Consider the following 26,103-nt stretch of genomic DNA (forward strand, 5'->3'; position numbering starts at 1 on the left):
ATTTTGTAGTCTTTACTCGGGACAGCTGTAAATACAAGGAACTGTTTGGTCAGAAGCACATATGCTTTCAGCTATGCAGATAGTATCAGGGCTCATGCACAGACCTGAAACTGCCTGTAGGATCCTTGTGAGGCAATTGTGGTTTGAATAGAATGAGCTGTACTGGCAGGCTGATGCCTGGAAGTACTGCCTCTCTGTGAGCCCAATTACAGGATTGCAATTGTTCATGCACAGCAGAGGGGGAAAAAAAAAGCACAATCCAAGCAGTGCCAAATTTTCTTTGATATGTTAATCTTTTGATAACAGTTTGAAAAGCTCTTGGAGACTTTTTTTAGATTTTAGACAAAATAGTTCATTTGTCAGGACTTCCCTTCTAGATAGGGTCGCAGTTATTAAGAGCGGCCTCGTAACTCATGATGGCAAATGCAAGTGCAGGGGACGGCTGCTGGACTGCCTGGTGGTAAGGGAAACTTTCCTTTGTCTTGGGGTTTCGTACAGATCTCTGGAAACAGTACAATAGGGGATATGTCAGAAACAAGTTTGTAAGCTCAGTTACTGGTGAATTTTAAGTTGATGAATGATCACAGACTGTAAATGTGTGTGTAAAAACTTAGTGTTTTCATATGTGTGTATGCATTGTACCTCAGGCTTGAGTTGTCACTAAGTTTTATTTTTATCCGCAAAGCTTATTTTAAGTTTCCCAGCGACTGCAGGAGGTCTCAGACTTCTGTTTTTGTATCTGCAGTCTTTAGAGCCCTGGATGTTTTGCTCTTGCTATTGTGAATTTTCCAGTTGAAACGGAAAAAACCTGGAAGAATAAACTGATAGCAATGACATATGCTAGAGCTGAGTTAGTTTTTTAAGGATTATGGATTATTGGATTAGGACAAGTGTGTGGAGAACACTGGGAAGGTCTTTCTACTTCTTTCCTTACAAAGCAAACTTGAAAGATGACATTTGAACTGATTGATTTTTAATTTCTATTAATTTTATTAATTATGCCACCTATCAGAAAGGGGACTTCAGATAAGCTTGTAGGCCTTGCACCTTCAAGTGTACTGATTGAAACTTACTGTAGTTCTTTAACATCATTTTTCTCCATTCATGTGCCACAAATTCACCTTTACCATCTTTACATTTTTGCTACAAATGTTTGTTGCTTATAAACATTCTGGTAGAAGTGCCTGGCATTCTGCTTGCTCAGTCAGCAAAGATCAACTAATAGTTATCAGTGTAGTACCTCAGGAAAAGGTGCAACATTTTCTTCACTGTTGAATGCAGCGTTAGGGCTTTGTGTGCTCCTGTAACTTAGGACAGTCTTCAGTTATTTGGTTTCCTTGGGCATTTCTTCCCTGATTAAAAGCTGCTTAGTGAATAAAAGTGTCAGTTTAAGAAAGAAAAAAGTGTTTTAGAACTTGCATGGCATACCTAACAGTTAAGGAAGTATCAACTGTGCATATCTTATAGCTTTAATTCCAAATAAATCTGCAGTGAGAAAGGTAGAGTTCAGTATTGGACCATAATAGAAAATTTTAGCTTAAAGTACAACAGTTATGAGCTGGTGTTTGAGTCAAGGGGGGACTGCTGGTAAGCGGTGAGCTTCCTTTGATACAGAGCAAAACCAAAGCTTGATCGAGCACTGAATTCCTGAAGTGCTGCATTTCTCATCTGTGACAGAGCTGTGTGTGGTGTGTTGTCCTTAGCACTGAGTGTGCATTTCTTCCACTAGAACCTTTCTCAGAGGTGAGAACAGATTTCTGAGGAGCCCTGGATTTGAACGGCAAAAAAAAAGAAGGTTGTTGGATTCCTGCGTCACTTGTTGGCTTAGCTGGAGAGGTGACAGTAGCTTGCAGGAGCTGTGCAAGGATACGCTGATGAACTGGGGGAGTGGATTGGAAAGGGCTTTTGAAGTTGATGGTGATGGATGAAACTGTCTCAGTCCAGGAGGTGGATTTGAGAGGAGCTGGATTGCAGTCTGGTGATGTGATTTGTACAAGTGATGAATGCTTAATGATAGCAAGGAACTCATTAACAATTGTGCTTCTGTCATTATGCTACTGAATATAAGTATTTTCAGTAGTTGCCTCCTAGTCTTCATTGACTAGCTGAGGTGAGGGTAAGTGGATGGCTTTAACTGTGACTTTTTGGGGTTTTTTGAACCAGTTTTTTATGAAAAATGACAGTTTCAATAACCTTTATATTAGCTATGCTATGAGAGTGAATTCTTAAGACTACTTATATGCTATGGTAATAAGTGCTGTCTTCAGAGAGATGGATGTATGTGCAGTCAATGAAAACAAGGTTAATGACAACACAGAGAATGATATCTAGTCTATGCTGTGGCAGGTAAGCAGTAGCTATTTGGTATCTTTAGGTGGTAAGTGCTCCTGTGAAAAAAGATAGGGGCTGATGAATTATAAATTATATGTAGTTAACTTGTACAGGAAGTGAAATAAAAGTTTGATGCAGTTTTAATTTCCAAAATTTAGCTTTTGGACTTGGTACTTCTTATTTTCTTCATGATGCTGAAAGTTCTGGTTAGCCTCATAGTAAGTGGTGATACCCTTATGTCTGTAGTTCTTCTCTACTGGAATAGGAATCTATTGAATTGTGTTTATCACATAGGCATCTTGGCATTCTCTTGCTTTTTTGTGGTCGTGTAACTTACGTTTCTAATCTGTCCTTAGAGCACCCCAAAGATTTGCAATTACAATGAATTTACTGTAAGAGGCAAATGTGTTAATGTATGTTAGAGAATCATAGAATGGCTTGGGTTGAAGAGGGCCTTGAAGGTGCCCTAATTCCAGTGCCCCTGCTGTGGGTAGGGACACCTCCACTAGGTAGATCTGCACAAAATAGCAGTGAAAGAACCGTAAAGAAGATAAAACTTAACTAACCATTAAGCATGACTTAATTTAGAAACATTAGACTGGGAACGTGAAGACTGTGATTTTTTTAATGTTATCCTTCTTTTCTGTCTTTTTTTTTTGTTTGTCTGTTTTCTTGTTTGTTTGTTTTAACACATGAATTTTTCCTGCTTAGTTGAGAAGTGCACATCCCAGGGCTACAATGCCTTTCCTTCAGGAAAATAGCCTAGCTTCTGAAAGCATCTGGTTGAAGCCATTACAGCATATAATGATAAGAGTGTGTAATCTCTACTTACTTCTAAGCTTTTTTCTTTTTTCACAGTTTTAAATTATGTTTCTTTCATAAAGTTTGTAGAATGTACAAAAAATGTGGTATGCTGCATGTAGAGAGTAACCAAGGTGGATCAAGGTAAATTGCTACAGGAAACTACTGCAGTGGAAATTCAAGATCTATGTTAATATATTGTCATTGTGTTTCATGTGTGTGCACTTAAAGTTAAAACAAGCCTCTAGACAGCCTAATACTTATCAGTTATGTTGCTTCAAGTTTTTATTACTTTGTTTTAAAGGTCTTCCATATCTCACGTTGAGAAGTTCCATATCATACTAAACATGGAGAAGGAAGAAAAGAAATTTGTCAATAAGGCAGAGGAGGAGGAGATGGTAATTAATTGTGCATTCTGTTTTTATACTGTGAAAGAAATGTGTTTCTATAATTTTGGTCTATATATGGGGCATATTCCATCAGGAAGTGCCCTGTCTCAATTTAAAACAAGATTTTTATAAAGTTACACTTTTTCATTCTTTCTGTAATTATGAAATGTAGTCTTGGTAATGTTTTTTGTAATGTAGATAGGTAATGTTTTTTGCTGAAAGCCTTGGCAGAGGTGCTTGGTTGAGGTCAGCAATCAGATAGCAAAGCTGATGTTTAACAATATTTGAAAGGCAAATGGAAGTGGAACAAGGTTATTTTTTCTTTTCTCCAATCCCTGAAGCTTTTTTCGTGTTGATTAAAACAGTTTATTTAATTACCTCAAATTTGGCTCTGCTTACTCTTGCATATTCATGTTTATGTAGTTAAGATTCCACTCCCTGAAACAAGGAGAGCATCTTTGTGGGTGTTTGGTATCATTTAAACTTTGCTTCTGACTAAAGCAAAGATATCTCTTACTGTTCATCCGGGAGGAGTCAGCAGCTAGATTTGACAGAAGTAGTGTCAGCTGATCTTTACTTTTCAAGTCTTCTTTACAGACTGCAGAAAATACTTGGGATTTTTCTTTAATGGTGGAGTTCTGCATGTTCTTTCTTTAAGCACGCTGCTAGGAAAAGCTGCTCTTCATTAGACCACCTTAGACATGGAGAGTAGGCAAAATGCAGCTTACAACAAAAAGTCAAACTGCACTGCATGTGGCCTCATCATTAAGATAAGTCCTTTTTGAAGGGGATTGCTTTTTTATACTTTTTTTTTTTTTCTTCAAAAGAGGCAGTAGTATTTCCTTCTATTCTTCACCTCTTTGTTTCTCATGTTAAGGAGTGAGTATTGGCTCCAGCGTTGTAGGGGTAGCAGAATGGGTTTGGTCTGTTTTTTTGTAAGCTGAGAAGTCTACAAAATAAACCTCTTGAAAAACCTTTTCTTAGTAAAGGCAGTATTAATGCTTAATGAAAATCCCCAGAATTGTGCAAAAAGTTGGTGTTAATGTGAACAGTGCCAGTGGGACTCAATGGGAAACGTCATTGCCATTTTGCAGCAGGAAATACAATATGATGTAATGTGAAACTCAGGAATGTAGCACTGCATCTGGAAAGCCACTGAATTGTGTTCTGTTCCCAGCTCTCATCAGGTTAAGTTGGTACATGCCTTTGACTAAGGCACACTTAATACTTTGTGGGTTTTTTATGGCGAAGATTTTTCCAGCTGGTGCAAGGTGCAGAATCTTGAGAGTGCTGCTTGTAGTCTCTAATGTTTCACAATAGCATTTCTTGTTGAATAGCAGACAAAATAACCAGGTTCCTTTACTCAGTAGTAGTGTTTTACAAGTATTTGTACAGGTGTTTAGAAAACAGTATGAAAATATGTTAGCACCAGTAATTTGAAACTGTGTGTGTTAGCTTATCAAATGCTTATCTGGTAAAACTGACACCTGACTAAAAACAAATACTTGCTTTTTTTCTTAAGTGCTTGGTTGGCTTGTGCTATATGCTGATCATAGTTGTGATGAGACTTAAGGCAGGTTGTGTTACAGCCTAAGTCTTCATGGACCAGTCCAGCAAAGTAGATAGGTTCTGTAGTGAAATGTTTTGAACCGTGTGTACATGCTGCCTTTTTGAGGCTTTAACTGATCTTTGTATTTCTCACTGCGCTAAACAGTCCTTTTTGTTACTTCCCCATCATTTTTTACAAAATGTTTTCCTCCTCCCGAAAAGTAAAAGGAAGAAAATAGATTTCAGATGTATTTCCCTTTAAGTATTGCATTTGATGAAAAATTAATGTCAGTTTCCTAAGCCAGAGTCATTAAGGGGGTCATTGGTGTTTGTTTCTCTGTTTCCGTGCAGGAGATCTATGGTTATGAATTATGTCGTTGGAAGCTGGTGCTAGTTACTGTAGGAGTGATCTGTTCTGGTGGCTTCCTCCTCCTCCTCCTCTACTGGATGCCTCAGTGGCGTGTGAAAGCAACGTGCAAAAAGACTGCGCTTAAAGACTGTGAAGTGGTTCTGCTGAGAACAACCGTAAGTCTGAAGATGGGAGGGTGTGCTTAAGCAAGTTAGGAGTTGTTTCTCATCCTTCTTGCTGTTTGCTGCATTACACAGATTCTTGTCTGTCTGGTAGACACAATTTTGTTTTGTAGTGCTGAAGAACTGTGCTCCTTAGTACTGTGTTTAGCTTTGCTGCCTGTATGAGAAGAGTGACAGCTGTTTGCAGAGGACATAGTGAAAACAAAGTCTTTGCTTTTGGATTTTGAGAATTAAATACATGAATTACATTTTCGTTGAAAGCTGCAGATCAGATACCTTGCTCTTATAAACTGATACAGTTTTCAGTTTTTTGACTCTTCATCAACCATTTTAAGTTTGAAGGTGAAAGTCTAGATCCAAGGATGTGATATCAAATTGTATTTTTACATTGTGGGATCTCTTTATGATTTCATGGTACATCTTCAATTCTTCTAAGTGGCAGAGTGTGTGAAGCTGCACACAGAAATCTCGTTGTTCTTCCTGCTACAGAACAAATCTAGTATTTTCTGAAGGACTGAATGTGTCACAATTCAAGTGCCAGGTTTCATTGCTTAAGAAAAAAGCAATAACAAATCCTTTTAGTTTGGAAAACATTATTTCAGAATTGTGGAATTAAATGCATTCTTAAGGCATCTGACTTCAATTTGAAGTTATCTTCTATAATTATGTTTAGACTGTTATCTGTTGACTCGTTGCTACAGCTACTGTAGTAAAATGCTGTTGAAATGTTGTAATAGCTTCCTTCTTTTCTTTTTTTTTCATAAGGATGAATTCAAGATATGGTTTTGTGCAAAGGTTCGCGTTATGCCTTCTTTGGGAGCCAGTCCTTTACAGAATCCTGACCCTATTGTACACAAGGTTTCAAATGGCCACACTGTTCATTTCTGTGAATCTGCTGCAGAAGAGAATAAAAATTATTTGAAAAAATATTTGCCTGTAAGTAGAGCAGTGCTTCACATGCTAACTTTCAGAGCATCTGCAAGTAGTGTGTGGTGTAAACACGCACAGTGCAGTAACGCATCAGTTATTTCATTTCTCTAAAAGCCTAACAGACTCCTCGGGTAGAAAACATCTCTTCTACAGTAGCCCATTGCTGGGATGTTTGAAATATTATTTTGAAAGAAAACCACTCAGTTTTCAGTAGCTTTTCTAAATTTTCTGTTGCTGTTCAAAATGCAGTCAGTGGAGAGAGAGGTGCCGAGTGGTGCCAGTTTAATACCTGGTCTGTTGCCCTTGCAGATTCGTTATTTCACACATCACAGCGTGAAGTATTTCTGGAATGATTCAGCTCAAAGTTTTGATGTTATACGGTAGGAATATTTCTTTCTTATTTTACTTAAAACTGCATTTTTTGTAACTATTGCATGCCTGAAAGCACTGTGAAAAATAATGCCATATTCTGACCAGCTGTTTTAGCTCAATGAGCCTTTGAACCACTATGAGAGCAGGAAGATTTTAACACAGTGTGACTTCTGGAAATAGAGTTTTTGTTTAATCTACCTTGATTGAGCATGATTTATGTAGGGTAACGTGCTTTGTGCCACCACAGGCTTTTTTTTTTTTTTTTTTTTTTTTTTTTTTTCCTGTTCTAGGAGTGTTAGTTGAGACTATGAGCACCTTTTTGTAGACAGCAGTTCTCCCATAAACTTGTAAAATATTTTCCTTCTGTTGGAATAACTTAAGCTTTTTGCATAGCTGCTGAGCTACACTCAGGAGTACCTTGGAAGAGGGCAATTCACTGAATGCTCGTTGCTCACCTTTATGTAGGTTTGTCCAAGCTGAACTGGAAGCAGTGGCTTTTAGTAACATCAAGTCTCTTGCAGTGATGGAAAACACCTTTTAGTGGACCGTACAAGCTATGTGCTGAAGGTGATGTGCTGTAATTCCTCTTACCCAGCAGCACAGTTCCACGACGTCAGGGTTGAAGATAGAAGCTTTGATTTTTTGACTACTTTTTAAAACAGGAAGTCTGAATGAGAAACATACTTTTCCACATGATTCAAAGTTTCATTAAAAGCTACAAGGAGTACATATAGAAAAAAAGACTCCAGACCAGTGACTGGAGGTAAAATAACTAAAAATTTCTGTGAAACCTATTCTGCAGACAAATGAATAACATGGAAGGTTATCAGCAGTGACAACAGTTACAAGAAGTGATCATCAGGCAGTTATGAAATTCAGAACTCCTCTGGGAAGATGGAGATGTCTCATTTCACTTGTAAATAAAAGCTTCATATACATTTTTTCTGTTAAGTCTCTTAAGTTACAATGGTGCAGGTACAGGGCAAATTTGTACAACGCCACATGGTTAGAAATAAGTGTCGTGCCTCAGCATGAAAGCGATGACTCAAAATTTGGCATTTGCTGTTTGGCTGTGCCTTTTGATGTTCTTGTGATAGCTCAGCCGAGTTGTAATCCCCTGAAAAATCTCAGCTATGCCTGTGAAGTTGTGAGCGTTTGTTCAGTCACATTCTTGCTAATATGCCCAATTTTCACTGCTGTGATATGTTAGGAATCACTCAGCCTGACCAACCACTTATTCAGTCAGGTACTGTAGCTGAGCTGGAATCCACTACTTAACAGCTGGGTGCTGAAGTGGGGAAAGAGCCTCATCTGAGACTAGCAGAGTACAGAGTCACTTTTGGGCAAAGTCAAGTAAGAGCAAGAGTATGGTGTAGTTACTTTCTACAGTGAATTAGTTATGATCATGTAGGGAAGTTCTCGGTATCACCTGGGAAATAGTAATTGAACTTAAGAATGTAAACATCATGAAAAGAATTCTTAAACGTTCATACTGGTTGCCTTCACTGGGATGCCTTTCTGAAGCTGCTGATCAGTAACATGGCAGAGAATCAGTTTGCAAAGAGATGGGACTTTAGACTGAGGGCTTTGTAGTAAGATCCCAAGGCAAGCAATACAGCTGCAGTTGTGTTCTAAGTATAATACTGTATAATGAAGATAAGTCAGTCTGCACAGGCAGTTATGCAAGTATCCAGAAGACAGAATGGTTTGATTTCGTAAACACTAATCACAGTTCAGAAGGGAAGCAAATAAAGATTTCTTGGGCAACTAATTCAGTTGTGAGAGCTTGAGTTTTGTTATCATTGTTCTTATAATAATGTAGCATTAAGAACCCTGATTTAAACACAGGAAATGCAAGTGCAATTGTTCTTAAACTAAATCAGACCTGGCCGTGTAGCCAAAGAGGATGCACCTTTGACCCTGTATGTCTGTTTTGTTTTAGCTAGTGTCAAATGAAACTTTGAGTGAGTTGATGAGTAGTTGATGTAATAAAGTATGTGCATACTGGGATTTTCTTAATCTCTTGGGAATTCAGCACTGCAACACTTAAGTGGAGTGAGGCTAATTTCTCTCATTGTGGACTGAAAACTAAAATAAGTTTCTTTTCTGAGCAACACTGGGAGAGAAGGGGGAGAACTGGGAGAGAGGGGAGGAAGGCACAGTTATTAGAAGAGAATTACATGCTGATCTAAAAATCATGCTTTAAAATCTTTGAACCTGGTATAATTTAGGGAAAACTTGTAAACCCATGATGAAGTTTATTTATTAGCATTTTTATATTCTCATAATGATTTCACCAGAAGCTGGTAGAAGCATAGTTTCTTTGCATAGCCTTTGCAACAGTGAGGGTGTTAAACTTTTTTCCCCATGTTCTAGAGAATGGAAATAATTCTTACTATGTGTGTGCGCAGTAGAAAGGGTATTTCTTCAGTGGGACACAACTCTGAATCCTTTTTGTAGATAACTGAAGTTTTCCAAGATAGTAAAAGACTTGTGTTGAGAAGTGCTCTTTTTTTGTGTCATCTGTGAAAGCCTTTTAAAAGATAATTATGCTTTCCTATGCATCCAAATTATGTCCACTAGAAAAACATGTGGACATTGGATGTGATATGTTCAATTAAGTGAGCTTGTTAGTTCGAACAATTCAAACAATCCTGTAGCTATAAACAATATTTCACACATTCTTTCTTATCTGAGGGTCATCTAATTTACAGCATTGATTTTAACAGCACGTAGGAGTCCTGTGAAGATGAATCTTACAGTGTAAAGGAGGCACTTGGAATGTAGACTGTACTTTGCCTAGTCCTGATTTACTTCATATAATGTCTTAAAAAACTTGTGCACACTTCAGAGGATTTGAATATTAGTTATGCTAGTATTTTAGTTCATTTCTCAAATGTATCCCTACTATTACTGAAATGAAGGTATGACTGTCCTCCAGGGTAAGACAAGTCAACGATAAGGCTTTTAAGATGGCATTTGTATCTACAGTTGTGTGACACAGTAACTAGAAGAGCATTAATTAAGGGTGTAACTCTCTTGTGTTGCTGAATACTTGATGTTTTAAATATCAGGTTTCTGAAATAACTCACTGACTTTTTCCTCTACTTAGAGGATTAGATGACTCTACATTCTGTTCTTCAATTCATAATGAACACAGCAGAGGACTGACAAAGGAGATGCATGATTATAGGTAATGTTACAATATTTGAGGGAAGAACTGCTTTGATCTAATTGTCTCTCCTCATAAAGTTAACAAAATTTAGAAGACAGCAGAGAGTGCTACATAGCTAATAAAGAATATTGGATGCCAGTAGAGAGTGGCATGGCCTACAGTTTCTTAATTAACTGCTAATTACAACTAATTTAGGAAGATACAAATGAAGCTTCCCAGGTTTTGGCTTACATTTTAAAAGCTTAGTTAATATGAGGGGTTTGTCCCATAGTTTGCATGGATGTACCTGTGCTTGGTTGGAGCTAAACACATTTCTGCTTCTTAAAGTTAGAGTTAGCAAGAAGTAACTGGAGAAAGTATTTTGTTTGTAGCATGCGATTTTAGACTAAATGTGTAAGCATCCTGACAGGGAGCAAAGCTTTGAATGCCCAGTGAGAAGAGAATCTGAAGTGTAGAATCTGAATCCAACCAGCTGGAGGATGTATTTTCAAAATGTTTATATGTACATAAGCTTTGGTGTTGTAATTTATTGCTGCCTAAACTAAACAGCTTTGCATTTTGTTGCATTTCTGGCTTTTTTCCCTCTTTTCCGAGTCAGACCTTCTCAGTTTAAAATATGGCAGCATATTCTTGCTCCTTCCATTTTCTATTGATTTGTGGCTTTTTCTTCAAGATTAATGTCAGTCATGTCAATCTTACTAAACCAGATCAGATCCCATCAGAGATTAGTTTTTTGCTTTCCTTCTCATGATTTGCCCTTCTTTGTGCTGTGCTTAAAACTAAGGTACAGAACCATGAAAACAGCATCTTACTGCAAGGCTAAGAATTAAAGCTAGAGCTTAAGTTGGCGAAAACCACATACAGAGTTTCAGAATGATATGATTATTAAAAGTGGACCTAAATAAAGTTCTTAGAGAAATCTATGAAAGAACCTAAAATACAGTTTAAATTGAAATAAAAAGTAATTATATTCACGTTGGAAGTATGTAACATCTCATTGGACAGGCATAATGGTAAATGCCTTTTGAAACAGTAAATGTGATAAAAGGGGCCATGGATTAAATGATATTTTATCATTTTCTGGTATTAATGGAATTAATTCAAAATGAATAAGATCTTTAAAAATTTTAAGTATATTTTTTGGTTGGTTTTAATGCAGGAAAATGTTCTTTGGAATAAATGAAATTGCTGTGAAAGTGCCTTCCATTTTTAAGCTTCTGATTAAGGAGGTAAGATCATTTTTTTTAATGAACAAAAATGTGTATCATTAAAAGTCATTTTAAGTGCAGCGATTCTTAGACTAGTATTCAAATGATAATGTGAAATGAAAACCTCAGAGAGCCCAGCACTTGTAAGAAAAATGATAGGGAATTTTATTTTTAAGAGCTCCAAATCTGCAAGGCCTTTGCTCCAAACTCTTTGCAGTTCACAGTGTGGTGCCCTAGTAAGGGCATGAAAAAAACATGCCAGGGATTTTTGAGCTGCTATGCATCTTGTTTTTATGGTTCATTTCAGACTTGATGGTGAACACAGTCAGTGGCTTTATCAGCCTGGGTATTTTACATTACAGCATACTCATAAAATCTGATGTGTTCTTGCATGTGCGCTTGATTTGCTTGTTCCATTTCCCTTTTATAGTATGAATTTGAGTAGCTGATTTGTTATCCATGTGAGAATAGGTGGTAGAACGTTTTGAACAATGAAATTCTCAAAGCTGAGCTAACGGATAAGAGTGTTTATTAATAATTAAGAGGTGATAGCTTTGAAAATAAGAATTTATTATGCAACAGATATACCTATCCTTTTTGCTTTGAGGTGTAGGGGAAAGTGCATACAATCTTCAATACATATATTTGCATGCTATTTTAATGAGAGCTACTTTTGGAGGGCTGAATTTGTGAAAAAGAGGGAGCAATTTGACAAAACAGGCAAAATCCACGTTAAAAAACAAAAACATTTGGAAGTTTTATCTCCTCTCTAGAGGAGAATTGTTCTGACTCTTCTGAATGAGAATGCATGTGACCATTTGGTTTAACTTCAATGTTCTTTCACTCTTCTAGGTTCTCAATCCTTTTTACATTTTTCAGTTGTTCAGTGTGATATTGTGGATCACTGATGAATATCACTACTATGCATTAGCAATTGTGATCATGTCTGTATTATCCATTGTTAGCTCACTCTACACTGTTAGAAAGGTAAGGTCAACGTAAACGTGCATCTTCTCAGCTTTTTATTTACCAGATAATTTTTATGTGGAAATTCTATGAATCTTTTAGAATTTTTCAGAACTATACACATAGAATCTTGTTACGGATTTTCCTTCTTTGAGTTGGATGAATTTGGATCTACAGTTCTTTTTGAGACAGTTTTCTGCTGACTTCCCACTCTTTTGAATCAGATTGACCTGCCTCCTTCTCAGATAACAGAAATGCTACCTCACATAAAACTCAGATGCAACCACATGTATTGGATTGTACTGACAATATTGATTCTTTCTTGCATTGTTCCCTCCTCTTTGAAAAAGTCCAGTGTAACTGAGGACCACCCAGACTTGTGGATTATTAAATCAGTGATGCATTTTCTGTGTAGACTTAGCTGTAGTGAATGGAAAATGAAGTAGTAACTATCCTTAAATTGCAGTCTCTTAATAAATACCAGAGGTGGGAAAATAAATAATAATAAGGTTTTCATCAAAGTTTATATAAATACTGCAATTCTTTTGTATAGAATCATAGAATCACCTCCAAGATCGTCCTGTCCAACTGTCCACCTACCATCAGTATTTTCCCACTTAACTACTCTCTTAGCACAACGTCTAAACATTTCTTGAACACCTCCAGGGATGGTGACTCAACCACCTCCCTGAGCAGCCCATTCCAGTGCCTGACTGCTCTTTCTGAGAAGAAATTTTTCCTATTGACAAACCTGAACTTAGCACAGTTTGAGTCCATTCACTCGAGTCTTATTGCTATGTATCTTACTGAGCAAATGTTTTTATAATTTGCTTGGCAGTGTGTATTTTGTTCCAAGAGTGCTATTGAAAGTAGGAATCTGTACAGGCTGATTTACTTGAACTTTATTTGCCTATAAATTTCCTAAACTATTTTGATACAAATGCTTAAAGTAATATTTTGCTGTAGAAGAATTAGTAAAGAATCTTACAATTTTCACTTGTAGAAGTACAGTATGCATTTAGAAGAGGAGAAGCTGTGTTTTGAAATTTTGAACTGTTTTCTCCTCTTTGCAGCAATATGTTATGTTACATGACATGGTAGCAGCTCACAGCATTGTAAGGGTTTCTGTCTGCAGAAGAAATCAAGGTAAATTTCACATGCTCTTTGGACAGTTGAATTTAAGTAGCTTATTAAATATGAGCTTGAACTTGATGCACACTTGTTCTTTCTCCTGCTTGTAATGTTTGCATTTCGTAGCAAAATTGCATGAGAAAAGAAGTTGCAAAGTGGAATTGAAATATGGTAGTCATCTGTTCAGGATTATTCTAGATAGCATTTTTGGCAAGTGTCAGATTTGTGTTTTGTAGGGTACTTCTCTTTGTCATATCTACCATTCCAGGTCATATCTGCTGCCTTCCCAGGTTTGTGGTTATCATTGTAATATCTTTCTTGGTCTAAAGAGGTGCATGCATTGGATTTCCATTGCAGTTTATTAACCAGCAAAGGCTGAAATTGATTTCTGGACTTCTGCTCATTTGGATACCACAGTAGCTGAAGATTATTAGGTTACAGTGTGTGATATTGTTTTGTAAGACATGCCTTTCTGTTGTTCTGTCTTTTTAATGAACTTTATTTAATCTTCTGTATGAGCTTGACTATTTTCATTTGTTAGATAAACTATACCTATGTGCTCTAGAAGTTAATCTATAATGGCACTGGTTTTATCAACATGTTAGGGGTTTTTTTTTGCCTCTTTTTGAAGAATTTTCAAGATGCCTCTAATAAAATGGAACACAGTGTTAAATATCACACAAACTGTGTGGATCTGTGGTGATTATTTTTGTGTTCCTTCACTTAGAAATTGAAGAAATCCTTTCTACCAATCTTGTGCCTGGAGATATCATGTTGATTCCATCTAATGGGACAATTATGCCCTGTGATGCAGTACTTCTCAGCGGTACCTGTATCGTGAATGAAAGCATGTTAACAGGTAAAATAAACCTATTATGCTTGTATGGCTGAAGACATTTTTTACCTGTGTGCATGCTTATCTTGCAGCTTGCTCTACAGAAGTGAGTATATTTATTTAGCTCAAATGTTTATGTTCCTGCCATTGATTGCACTCATCAGTACTTAGGCACTTAATGCAACAGGCACCTGGTACAACTTGGCAACTCCAAAAATGATTAGTAGTTTCTTGTTGAAAAGTTTTCTTCTTAATAGTGAGTCCTCCTGCCTCTTGACTTGCTGTTCTCAGTGTGGATTGGATTCTGCAGTATGTTTCTTCAAAAAAAATTTAGCACAAACTTTTTAACTGCTTCCAGGATGATGGTAGTGAGTAGACTGTTCTACTCTGTTTCTTAAACAAATGATTACCTCAATAAGTTTGTGCCTGCATGTTCTGAAACCTGATGTCATCGTCAGACAGCTTCAATGAATAGAATGGCCTTCTTGTTGTTCCTAGGATAATGTGGCAGGCTGGCAGCATTGAGAGAATTGCAGTTCAGAGGTGCGTTTCATCACGTTCGGGTCCTTGAATATATCCAAGCCTCATGCTGCTGCCAGCAACAGATAAAATTGCTTGCTGCCCTGGTCTGAATATACTCAGTCACCAGAGGAGATCAGAATAATTTCCTTCAACTTTTGGTTTTTCTGAGTAAAGATGAGGAAAGGAAGCTCGTCCTGTTTTCTTTGTGAACTGTATTTTGCACTTCTCTGACTTCAAGTAAGAGGGACAAATTCAATAAGGGAAAATAGAGAATAAGATTAGGTAGAATTTTGATAAGGAACCTGGTGAGCGGAGATCAATAGGTGAAAGACTGCCTAATACCTGTGTTGAAGTGGGATTGTACTTCTCCACTTGAAATCATGAAGGGAAAATGTGTGTTCTTCTTTGATTTTGCTTAGATACTGTTTATCCATTTAAGGTGAAAGCGTTCCTGTCACGAAGATTAATCTACCAAATCCTTCAGAATATCCAAAAGCAACGGGAGATGAAATATACAGCCCAGAAGCTCATAAGCGACATACTTTGTTTTGTGGAACCAATGTGATCCAAACCCGTTTTTATACTGGAGAATTAGTTAAAGCTCTGGTAGTGAGAACAGGTGAGAACGGACTTTTAAGCTTATCACTTATTAGTGTAACACTCAGTTTTATAGCTGCGCGTGAAGTGACATTTCATTTCATTGCATTGAATGTTGCTAAAGCATGGATAAATGATTATAACCCAACTGATTTGATAAATGCCTGTTGCTGTGCTAACAGAGCTAGATAATGGTGTGGTGAGAATCTGTTGGCAGACAAGAGAATGACTCAATCTTCAACATAAATTTAAAACCTGGTTGTATTTTCAAACCCTTTACGTATATTTTTGCAATGTGTTGCACTATGTATGCCTCTTTTCAGAGATGTAGGGTGCTGTTGGATTGGGTTGATGGTGGGGAATCACTTATTTTAGTGGAGCTGTTGGCAATGCAAAATGCTTTTCTTGCCCAGTTTGTCAGTGCACTTCACACTTGCCTAAGAAACCTGAGCATTTATTTATTTATTTATTTATTTACAGAAGGGATTATTTTTACTAATATTTTAAAGCTTTGGCTTTTGATAGATGGCTTCTTCTATTCAAAACAGCTACACCAACTGTAGTAGTTGGAGATTCTGTTTTATGAAGGCGCTCTTGAATTACAAAGCATTTGTGGTTAAGTACTCTGTTACATAATGGCATGCTGAACTCTGAACAGGTCCATGATTTCTCTCCTGCAGTAACAAATTCAAAGCCCAGATGCTTCAAGTCTTGTTCATCTTGTAACGAACTCATCCTCTTTAGGACTGTTGAAATAGCTCCTTTGTTTTGGTAGAATTTTGTATGCCAAATGTTGGCTTGGAGAGCTTAGTGTTTCCTGTAATGCTCACAGACTTAAGAGAGGCTATCAGGGAGCCAGTACACCCAACAGTTGTATTGGGGTTTTAGTAGTAGACTTGGAAGTCTAAGCATATATAAAATGTTTCAGGCATACAAGACTTGACACCAGTTATGGCCTTCCCTTGTATTGAGGCAAAAGATCAAAGAAAATCTCAGGGTGTCTGGTCATCTGACTCTAAGCCACAAGTCTGCTCTCCTAATGTAAGCATCTAAATGTGATCGAGCGATTATTTCTCTAAAAGACAACTCAGTGCTCTGCAGTTTTCTTGCGAATCTCTTTTTTTCTGACTGATAAAGGAGCTTATGGAGACTTACCATTTAAGTACTTACATTTGGACTTTATGAATAACTTCATTTTCTTTTTACAAGGACTGACACTTCCAGCTAGTATATACACCCACTGAGTTTGCAGTTTGAGGGACAAAATACAGTACGACAAACACTTTCAGGCCAAACCATTTGGGTGTTTACTTTCCTTGTAGAAGGGGGTAGATTTAAATCAGCTCTGTGCTCTTGCCATCGGAGTGAAGCACTTAATATGAGCACTGTAATTTAAGTATTGCAAAACATCTGCTACTGTCTATTGGGAAACAGTCTTAATGAAATGAGTAGCTTAAGGGTTTCATTGAGGTTTTTAATATATTTGAAAAGCTTTGTTCTTGTGTATGCATCTAATAAGTCACTCCTTCTTGTTTCTAGGCTTTAATACTGCTAAAGGACAGCTTGTTCGTTCCATACTGTATCCAAAGCCAACTGATTTTAAGCTCTACAGAGATGCCTACTGGTTTCTCCTGTCTCTGGTGGTGGTGGCAGGCATTGGGTTTATTTACACAATTGTCAATAGCATCTTAAATGAGGTATGCTGTCATCTCACTGTATTTGTGTCCAAAAAAACCTTATTTTAGAAAAGCATTGATTATCATTTCCAGCACTTTGGATAAATAATTGGATTTTAAATTAAAATATCCTTGCTTTATTTTCTATCAAAGAAACAAGAAAAACAAGCCTACTGAGAATAAGATTCAGTAAAAAAGCAGAATATGAATATCTTGTGATGTAATTTGAGTGGGTTACCAAGTCAATCTTCTTTTACCTTTTGGACATAAAATTGCTATCTGTCTGATTCTCAGTTCAAAGAAATTTCATACAACAATTCTAAAGTGTGCTATGGGTGGAAAAATCCCTATTAAGATGTTGCTAACTGATAGCTCTAATTATTTTCTTTCAAATTTTTTTGCATTGTTCCGTCAGTGCTTAAAAGTTATGCAGGGGAAAGAGAAAACTTGAAGTTATGGCTTGAGGGTATATTAGGACTGGATTATCATGGCTGTTTGTGGTGGGTGGAGATTATGCTAGGTTTCTAGGCAGTCCAGATCCTGTTATTCTAGGGAAAACACAGCACGAATTTTGCTTTTGCTGAGAGTGAGAGGACAGTCTCTTTGCTGAGAGTGAGATAGTGACACTGAGCTCTTGTTCGTTAACTTTGACCTCTATTGCAGGTTCCAGCTCACACCATCGTCATTGAATCTCTCGACATTATCACGATCACGGTGCCCCCAGCGCTCCCTGCTGCCATGACTGCAGGCATCGTTTATGCACAAAGACGGTTGAAAAAAATTGGCATCTTCTGCATCAGCCCTCAAAGGATAAATATTTGTGGCCAGCTGAATCTTGTGTGTTTTGATAAGGTGGGTGGAACTTTGAAATTTAGTGTTGCTAAGAGGAGGCAGTGTATAGTAAGAGGGAATTCATAGACTGGTGACTGCTGAGAAATGCGTTACTTCCATTTGGGTGTAGGTCACCTGTTAACTGTCAGGTATTCAATGTTTACTGTCAGTTACCTCCCTCAATTTAGGATCTGCTGTAAAAAGTTTATGTAATACATAAATTCTGTCTCATCTAAAGACTTCCAAGTCCTGACTGACACACCAAAATTATGGGGGTTCTGTTATGCACAAAGGCTTCTGGAGAATTGAACTGTGAAGTCACGCTCGTTACTCATATGAAGTTACTTAAATGAAGAGTCAAACCAATGTTTAATTGTTTGTTTTTTAACAGAAGCACAGTTGAAAGACAGAAACAGGTGTAGCCAGAGTCCTCTTCTGTTTTCTTCTTAGATGTTTTTCTGAAATCTTAAGAATCCACACTGAACTTACTATTACAAAAATATTTACAGGGAAAATATTTGTTGTGAATGTGTTTCACCTGCTGTTTCAGTCATGCAGGAGAGTAGTACTGAGGGTTCAGTACCTGTTTTCTTCTGTCACCGCTCTCCAAAGGCAGAGAATACTGAGCTATCATGTCAGGATTTTAAAGATCTGTTACTTTGGTCCTCAGGTTGGTGCTCTTTCAATGCTTTTTAAGGTTTTGTAACAGGAGCCTAGTTACTAGCAAACAGCTAACAGGCAGCTATTTGTAGTTTCAGTTTTTAAGTGAAGATGAAATAAAATGTATTCTTCAGGTGTGATACAGCTCATGAACTTTGAATTTGTTTTTACTCAAGGATAACTTCATTCTGAATTTTTTTTTTTCTCTTCCACCTCCCATTGGTTCATTTTGCAGACTGGCACACTTACTGAGGACGGCTTGGATCTTTGGGGAATTCAGCGGGTGGAAAATGCTCGGTAAGGAGAACAGTTGATAGCAGATTTGGTATTTAGTTGTTCTGTAGCATCTTCAGCAGGGGAAGATTTAATTTGAGCTCCTAAGTTTGCATTTCTGTTAGAAGCTGTATTCTGTAAGAATGCAACTGAAAAAATGTTTTAGATGTACTGAAAGTTATAAATCAGAAGAGGATGAGGGAGAATTTAATCGGTTAAAATCTGAGATCTCATTATCTTCATACTGAAGAAACAATGTAGTTAAAATACAGCATGTTTCTTTAGCCCTGTCCTCCTAGTGATGACTTTTTGGGCTGCTGAGATGAATTGGCTTAGCTAATTGAATTACATTTAAAGTGACAAAGCCTCTGTAGAAGGGGAGTCAAACTGGAGTATGAATTAATATTTTCGAATCAGTTGGGAGTTCTGACTATTTCTAAAGGTTCCAGTCTAGAGACTAGATCCGTCTTCTGTCATGTGTGAAAATAGTGAAGAAACTTGTGCAGTCAATTATCCTGTTAATCTAAACAAACCTTTTGAATTGGCTCATAGTAAATAATTATAGTGCTAAGTATGTTATAACTTCATTGTTTTAGTTTCCTTTCGCCGGAAAAGAGGGCTTGCAGTGAGAGCTTGCTGAAGTCTGAGTTTATTGCTTGCATGGCAACTTGTCATTCCCTTACTAAAATTGAAGGGGTGCTTTCTGGGGATCCACTTGATTTGAAGATGTTTGAAGCAATAGGTTGGGTAAGTGCTTCTTTCATTCAGAATAAGTCACCATTTTATTAATTTTTAAGTGTCAAATACAAGCTGTGGTATTGTGTGACGTTGTAATGGAAAAGTAGGCTTTTGATAATGCTTATCTGTCAACGTGGAAAGGAGGCCTTAACTTGAAAGTGTTTCTAAAAATTACACTGTTCAACAATTCATAGAAATGAAAAAAACGTGAGCAGCTCATTTACTGCTTTTGATGATGTAAGGATTGCAGCAAAGGTTTACTGTGTACAATTAACTTGTAAAATAGCTGAATGAGCCTTAGGTTAACTGCTAAATTAGGACATTGAACATTGAACTTTCACAACAAATCATTGTGCTTTGGGCTCATTTCCAAGACTGTTTCCTGGAAATTACGAAAAAATAGAAGTTAATGAATGCATTAAAAATGATCAACTAATTCATACAGATTTTAGAAGAAGCAACGGAAGAGGAGACAGCACTTCATAATCGAATCATGCCAACGGTGGTGCGACCTTCGAAACAACTTCTTCCAGAATCCAAGCAAGCAACCAATCAAGAAATGGTATGTAGATTCAAAGCATTTTGTCAAATTAAACTAATCCTCTAAATTACACAAGTATGTTTTAGTGTATGCTGATCTGGCTGATATTATTCAGACAGTTATGGAATTGTTTGGTGGTTTTTCTTGATGGCAAAAATAGAGAAGACGTGTTTTAGCTGTTGTTGCAAAAAGTGGCTCAGCAGATGGTACTGTAATAGATAAGCAGACTGATTGCCAGCACTGTGACACCAATAGACTGGTTATAGAGTGCAGTAACACTTTTTGAGTTCAGACGTTTGAATATTAGTATCATTACCAAATTTTCAGTGTGCTAATAAAGTGCTTTGGTGAGCTTACTGTGGTTCTTGCCAACTGTGTACCTTTAGAGATACGTGTTTTAATGTCAGTGCTGAGTTAAATAAAATGTACTTAGGATGTTATTATACACAAGGAATGCAAGCAAGAACTCTAAGGTAGCAGGAGGACATACAGCAAGTTGGTTGCTTTGTGAGTTCTTCTGCAGTGGCTAGAAGCTTTTTTGTTGTTCAGATCTCAGAGTACACAGACAGCAGTTATTACTGTGCAGTAGCTAAGAACGTTCTTGGAATTTGCTACATGACTTTTGTGTTACTCTGTAATAGTGACATTGTTCTGGAATGCTTTGCTACTTTAATAATTTACATGGTTTAAGTGGACACAGGTTTGACTGAAAAGTCTTACAAATTCTAATCAAGATCTAATATATCTCAATTAAAGTAAAAGGTACTTAACAAGTACAGTATATCCATGTTCATCGTTTGTTCCATTGCAATCCATTGCAAATGTAATGTGTCTGAGGGTGCTGTAAATATAAATTGGTTTACCAGTTTATGTTACCAATATTAAGTTTAAATATTTTATATTTGGAAAAATACTTAATTATTTACAGGAATTCTTTTTTTTTTTCCCTTAGGAATTATTTGAGCTTTCGGTAAGTGCTGTTGGTTTTCTTCTTCAATCAGTCATTATTTCTCAGAAGTTGTGGATGTAACCCTTTTGTTGTTCTGTTCCCTGTTACACAGACCTCTTATGAAATTGGGATTGTGCGCCAGTTTCCATTTTCTTCAGTTTTGCAACGCATGTGTGTAATAGCAAGAATTCTTGGGGAGAAGAGAATGGATGCTTATATGAAAGGTGCCCCTGAAGTGATTGCAAGCTTGTGTAAGCAGGAAACAGGTAAAGGAACAACCTGATTTTTCTCTTGTGCAGCTCAGCTGTGTTATGACTAATTTTAATCATTCTTAACTTGACCTTTTTAAAGTTCCTATTGACTTTGAGAGTGTCCTGGAAGAATACACTAAGCAGGGCTTCCGAGTTATTGCTCTGGCTCACAGAAAATTGGAGTCTAAACTTACATGGCACAAAGTTCAGACCATTAATAGGTAAGAATGGCTTTGCTTTTTTTTTCTTTTCCTTTAAGCTAAATAACAGCAGGCTTTAAAAACTGCACGCTTTGGAGTAATCCTGTTATGCTTAGTTTGGTTTAAATCCGATTACTCTTCTTCTTTAGCTTGTTTTTGTCTTGCTATGCAGTTCTGTATGTTCATTAATTGAACCCTGAGCACTACGTAGGAACTTAAGGAGGTCTTCCTCTAATAGTGTTACAAAAATTTAGAGTGGCAGTAGCATACACAAGACCTGTAAATGCACTGAGTTTCATATGAAATGAAGTTAAGGGGTCATTTAATTAGCTAATGACTGTTAATCTCCCTTACTTTGACAATTTACTGGGGTAGTTTGTATGTTCTGATTCAGCTAATCAGGAAAAGAAATTAGACATCCATTCTAAACAGTTGAAAATTTGAGTGAATGCTGTATCAGAGCATTTTTTCCAAGAGCAACCTTCCTTTTGGGGAATGTCAGATCTTTTAGAAAGAGTTCTGATTGAAAAACTAGGCAGTTGTGCATGAGAAGAAACAACACTTTCTTTTGTTATTTTCAGTGTAAACAAGGGGAATGAGCATAAATGAATGGAAATGGTGGTGTTCTCTTGGATCGCTTTTAAAAAGTGAATTCTTCACACTTTGCACAGTTAAAATAAATGTCTCTTTTATTTGATAAGCATAAGGTCAGGTTCTTTAAACTATGTCAAATAATTGTAATTCTTCCAGTGTTCTTTTCCTTGCCTCCTTTCATACAGAGATGCTATTGAAAGTAACATGGATTTTATGGGGTTAATTATAATGCAAAACAAGTTAAAGCAAGAAACCCCTGCTGTACTTGAAGATTTGCATAAAGCCAACATTCGCACTGTCATGGTTACAGGTTAGTGCATAAACATTCACATAACAAAAAAAAAGTTATTTTTGAACAGATTTATTTTGAATGTAGTGTATGAAGTAAAAATGTTTGTGTTGATACACTGGGATAATGCTATGTTTATGCAAGAATGACATCCAGAAGCTGTTATGAAACTACACATCATTTTGGTTAAGAGGTGCTTTGGTAAGTCAGAGGTCTGAAATCATTAAGGGGTTAATTCTACTTTGTAGAATTAACATATTAACATGTTACTTCTTATTGAATTGAAGGATGAAGAACCTTGAACATCTTTGGACTAGGCGAAAGTTCACGTCTAATCTCATAACTAGGTTTTAGCAGGAGTTCTTACTGTGTGACCTCCTGAGAGTCCATCCCTACCATTCCAATTTAATGTATATAGTACATTACTTCATTTTTAAAGTTATTTATTTGTTTGTTTGTTTTGGAAGAATGGCTTCTTAACCTGCTTGTAGCTTTGGGTTTGTCTGTGCTATTTTCTGTGTAACGTTGGTCTTTTTTAAGTCACAAATATTACAACTTATAACATACAGGACAGACAAATATAGAGTTGTAATTGGGGGGCAATAGAACTCTGAGTTTGTCTTGTATGTACCATTTTTAGCTGGGAGTGATGCTAGTGAGTGGAGGAACGTAAAGGATATGATATGACATCTGCCTGTGACTTGTTTGGCTCTAAGGATGTCAGTGGTGTATTAAACAGCCTTCCTCCTGCTTTAAAACTGGCTTCGTTAGCTTTTTCTTTTATGTTGAATATGGATGTATTGATCCTTTAACTCAAACCTTTCAAAATGCAATTCTTTCATAGGAGATAACATGTTAACTGCTATCTCTGTGGCCAGAGATTGTGGAATGATTCTACCTCAGGATAAGGTCATTATTGCTGAAGCACTACCTCCAAAGGATGGGCAGGCTGCCAGAATCAACTGGCATTATGCAGATACCCTTGCAAGATGCACTAGTTCATCACCAGCCATAAACTCAGAGGTAATTTGATTGTCGCTGTGCCCTTAGTGTATAAACACTTGGTTTTGCTGCTCAGTTTCTCTTTGTCCCTCAACTTTTTATTATTCTGTTAAATAGGAAGTCTGCCATTAAGTGGCAACTCTAAATTGCCGTACTGAAAGTAGTAAAACAACATGGGGAGCTAGTTTTTAATTTGTTTTTAACTTCTCTGCAAGATTTGGCTTTTAGCTGTGCAGATGTGGGTTTTTTTTCTAGTTTTCAATTTGAGTCTGCTTTAGCTACATGTTATGGGAACATTAAGCCATATGTTCTTGTTATTTAATAAATGCTGTAATAGAATGAGACTTTTTTTTCAAGGGAAGCTCATAGAAGCCTTCACTAGAGTGAATAATCCTCAAGATTATTGTTATTATTATACTGTGAATATGCACTACATGCTAGAAAAATGCACTACAGCTAGAATATTAAACTCCTTTTGATAGGATATTCCAGTTAAATTGGTCCATGAAAGTCTTGAGGATCTTCAGATGACCAAATACCATTTTGCAATGAATGGAAAGTCATTTGCGGTTATTTTGGAGCATTTTCAGGACCTGGTACCCAAGGTGAGCATTTTACTTGAATTTGGGTTACTTTTAATGAAGAACAGGCTTGGTCTTCTGAGCACTAAGAAATTTCTCTCTTTCAGCTTGTGTTACATGGCACTGTGTTTGCTCGCATGGCTCCTGATCAGAAAACTCAGTTGGTGGAAGCTTTACAAAATGTAGAGTAAGTATTTCTTTCAGTATAGAAGGTGGTGGTGAGAAAAAAGCTGATGTGTGCTGATAGCTGTTACACCAAATGAAAAAGGTTGGGCTGAGATAACTTCCTAGGGTTGGTGAATAAGCCCATTAGCTGGGCTGAATGAGAGTACAGCCATCTGCTGGTTAGTTGTGAATATGTATGCTGTACAAGCTTCATGAAATTGTAAGTGATGAGTAACTAAACCGAATAGCATATCTATAAATCTGATTTCTTGGCTTAGTGAGCGAATCTGTTGAGTGACATGTAGGTATTGAAGAAGTACTAATGTGATGCCTTGTGTTCACTTACTGTCAGTGCGTTGTTAGTCAGTGTCAAGGCTCAAACTGTTCACTTTGAGACTGTTGCTCACGTAACTGTTTCTTACCTTTGTGGTTTTTCAGAAGTTTGGTGGTTTTTTCATAGACACTTTTAGGGTTATCTTTATGAAAATGTTGTTTCTGTATAAAATAGTAGAGAAATATCAACTTACTGAGATAAAGATGCTTTAGACTTTCTTGGGATGATAGGTGATAACTACTATTGATTTGATTGAACTGGATAAGTCACATTACTTTTATCTGTGTCCTTATATGTATAATGTAAACAGTGAGTGCTTTTAGCATCTCGGGTCACTTATGGTTGTACAAACATGGAATATATCAAATAATGTAAAAGCACTTAATGAAATCAGTTAAATGGACCGTGACTGGGAGCAGTCCAGAACCCTAACATGTATTTGTTTTCTGTAGTTACTATGTGGGCATGTGTGGAGATGGTGCAAATGACTGTGGCGTAAGTACATTTTTATTTTGCATATGGAACTGCTCAAGTTTTTTAGCTGAAAGCATGCTTTAAAACGTTCTCTATTTCAATATGAATTGGCAGGCACTAAAGAGGGCACATGGTGGTATATCTTTGTCTGAACTTGAGGCTTCTGTGGCATCACCATTCACTTCCAGGACACCTAGTATTTCCTGCGTGCCAAAGCTGATCAGGTAATGCCACCATGAACGTAAATGTATCCATGTCACTCATTCTGTATATTCTGTGTTAATAATATGTTTGATGTTATAGTAGGCCCAGCTGAATTAAAGGACCAGCCATACATTTTTCGTAGTTATTTCTTTACTGAAAGTGATTTGAATAGGGAATTGCAATAGCATGATTAATTTTGTTTTAAGTCCTGTCTGTGTAAAGTTCATTTTAAGAGAGGGTTGTACAGTTTTAGTACTTTTGATGTCTTTGTTACTACTGGAGTTTCCATAAAGTGTGTGTATGATTGCAAGTGGTAAAATTGTTGAGATAGCCTTGCTTCTCAGCACCATATTAAGTAGAAAATAGGTTTCCTCTGTGGGGTTTGACCAATTTTTGATTCTAGAATTGGAATCCAGTTAGTAGTTTTGGATAGAGGTCAGCCAGAGAAAAATCTGTTTTAATCTGCGTGGAGCTGACAAAGTCATACATATGCAGAAGCACGTCTGTGGCTGGCAGTTGTGAATGCGTTTTCACTCAATCCACATAATAAACTTGTGCTATATAGAAGCATTTGCCAGCAGACTTTCATTTTAAAAGCTTTGTTGGAAAACCACATGAAATCAAAGAACACTGCGGTGTGGTGGTGGCTCAGTTCAGAGGGCATCCTCACAGCTCTGCACCTGAAAGTGTACCATTCTGACCCTCCTTTTCTCTCCATGTGTCTGAGCACTCTGTCTTCACGCTAGTGTTTCTCGAAAGGCTTGCTGATGTAGTTAATTGCAGTTAATTAAACTGAAGTTTCTGCTTGCTTGTAAAGCTTTCTAGTCACGTGACTGCATTTGTTTTGACAGGGAAGGCCGTGCTGCTTTAATAACTTCCTTCTGTGTATTTAAATTCATGGCATTGTACAGCATTATCCAGTACATCAGCGTTACTCTGCTGTATTCTGTAAGTACGTAGTTGTGATTAAGCAATGTCAGTGTAATTCAGATTTGAAAGCTCCTA

At 37.0% G+C, this 26,103-nt stretch overlaps 1 protein-coding gene across 4 annotated transcripts in view; it reads left to right on the forward strand.

The window, feature by feature from the left end:
• The window catches only part of ATP13A3 (ATPase 13A3), a 54,300-nt gene that overhangs the window by 15,273 nt on the left and 12,924 nt on the right, over window positions 1-26,103 (forward strand). For 3 of the 4 annotated variants that reach the window (XM_052686987.1, XM_052686988.1, XM_052686984.1), the window contains 25 exons: window positions 3,437-3,530; window positions 5,421-5,594; window positions 6,366-6,536; window positions 6,840-6,910; window positions 10,015-10,095; window positions 11,237-11,306; window positions 12,138-12,272; window positions 13,325-13,397; window positions 14,110-14,241; window positions 15,179-15,358; window positions 16,876-17,033; window positions 17,676-17,864; window positions 18,739-18,800; window positions 19,373-19,523; window positions 19,960-20,076; window positions 21,008-21,025; window positions 21,117-21,270; window positions 21,356-21,476; window positions 22,235-22,359; window positions 23,183-23,361; window positions 23,823-23,945; window positions 24,029-24,108; window positions 24,873-24,915; window positions 25,009-25,118; window positions 25,950-26,046. In XM_052686987.1, the coding sequence (XP_052542947.1) occupies window positions 3,480-3,530; window positions 5,421-5,594; window positions 6,366-6,536; window positions 6,840-6,910; window positions 10,015-10,095; window positions 11,237-11,306; window positions 12,138-12,272; window positions 13,325-13,397; window positions 14,110-14,241; window positions 15,179-15,358; window positions 16,876-17,033; window positions 17,676-17,864; window positions 18,739-18,800; window positions 19,373-19,523; window positions 19,960-20,076; window positions 21,008-21,025; window positions 21,117-21,270; window positions 21,356-21,476; window positions 22,235-22,359; window positions 23,183-23,361; window positions 23,823-23,945; window positions 24,029-24,108; window positions 24,873-24,915; window positions 25,009-25,118; window positions 25,950-26,046 (2,865 nt within the window). In that variant the 5' untranslated portion in view covers window positions 3,437-3,479. Of the gene's footprint in view, window positions 1-441; window positions 461-3,436; window positions 3,531-5,420; window positions 5,595-6,365; window positions 6,537-6,839; window positions 6,911-10,014; window positions 10,096-11,236; window positions 11,307-12,137; window positions 12,273-13,324; window positions 13,398-14,109; window positions 14,242-15,178; window positions 15,359-16,875; window positions 17,034-17,675; window positions 17,865-18,738; window positions 18,801-19,372; window positions 19,524-19,959; window positions 20,077-21,007; window positions 21,026-21,116; window positions 21,271-21,355; window positions 21,477-22,234; window positions 22,360-23,182; window positions 23,362-23,822; window positions 23,946-24,028; window positions 24,109-24,872; window positions 24,916-25,008; window positions 25,119-25,949; window positions 26,047-26,103 lie in introns of those variants that run through there. The other variant, XM_052686985.1, reaches the window with a different exon arrangement.

Source organism: Tympanuchus pallidicinctus, unplaced genomic scaffold, assembly GCF_026119805.1.
Source record: "Tympanuchus pallidicinctus isolate F22 unplaced genomic scaffold, pur_lepc_1.0 scaffold22, whole genome shotgun sequence".
Classification (NCBI taxonomy): domain Eukaryota; kingdom Metazoa; phylum Chordata; class Aves; order Galliformes; family Phasianidae; genus Tympanuchus; species Tympanuchus pallidicinctus.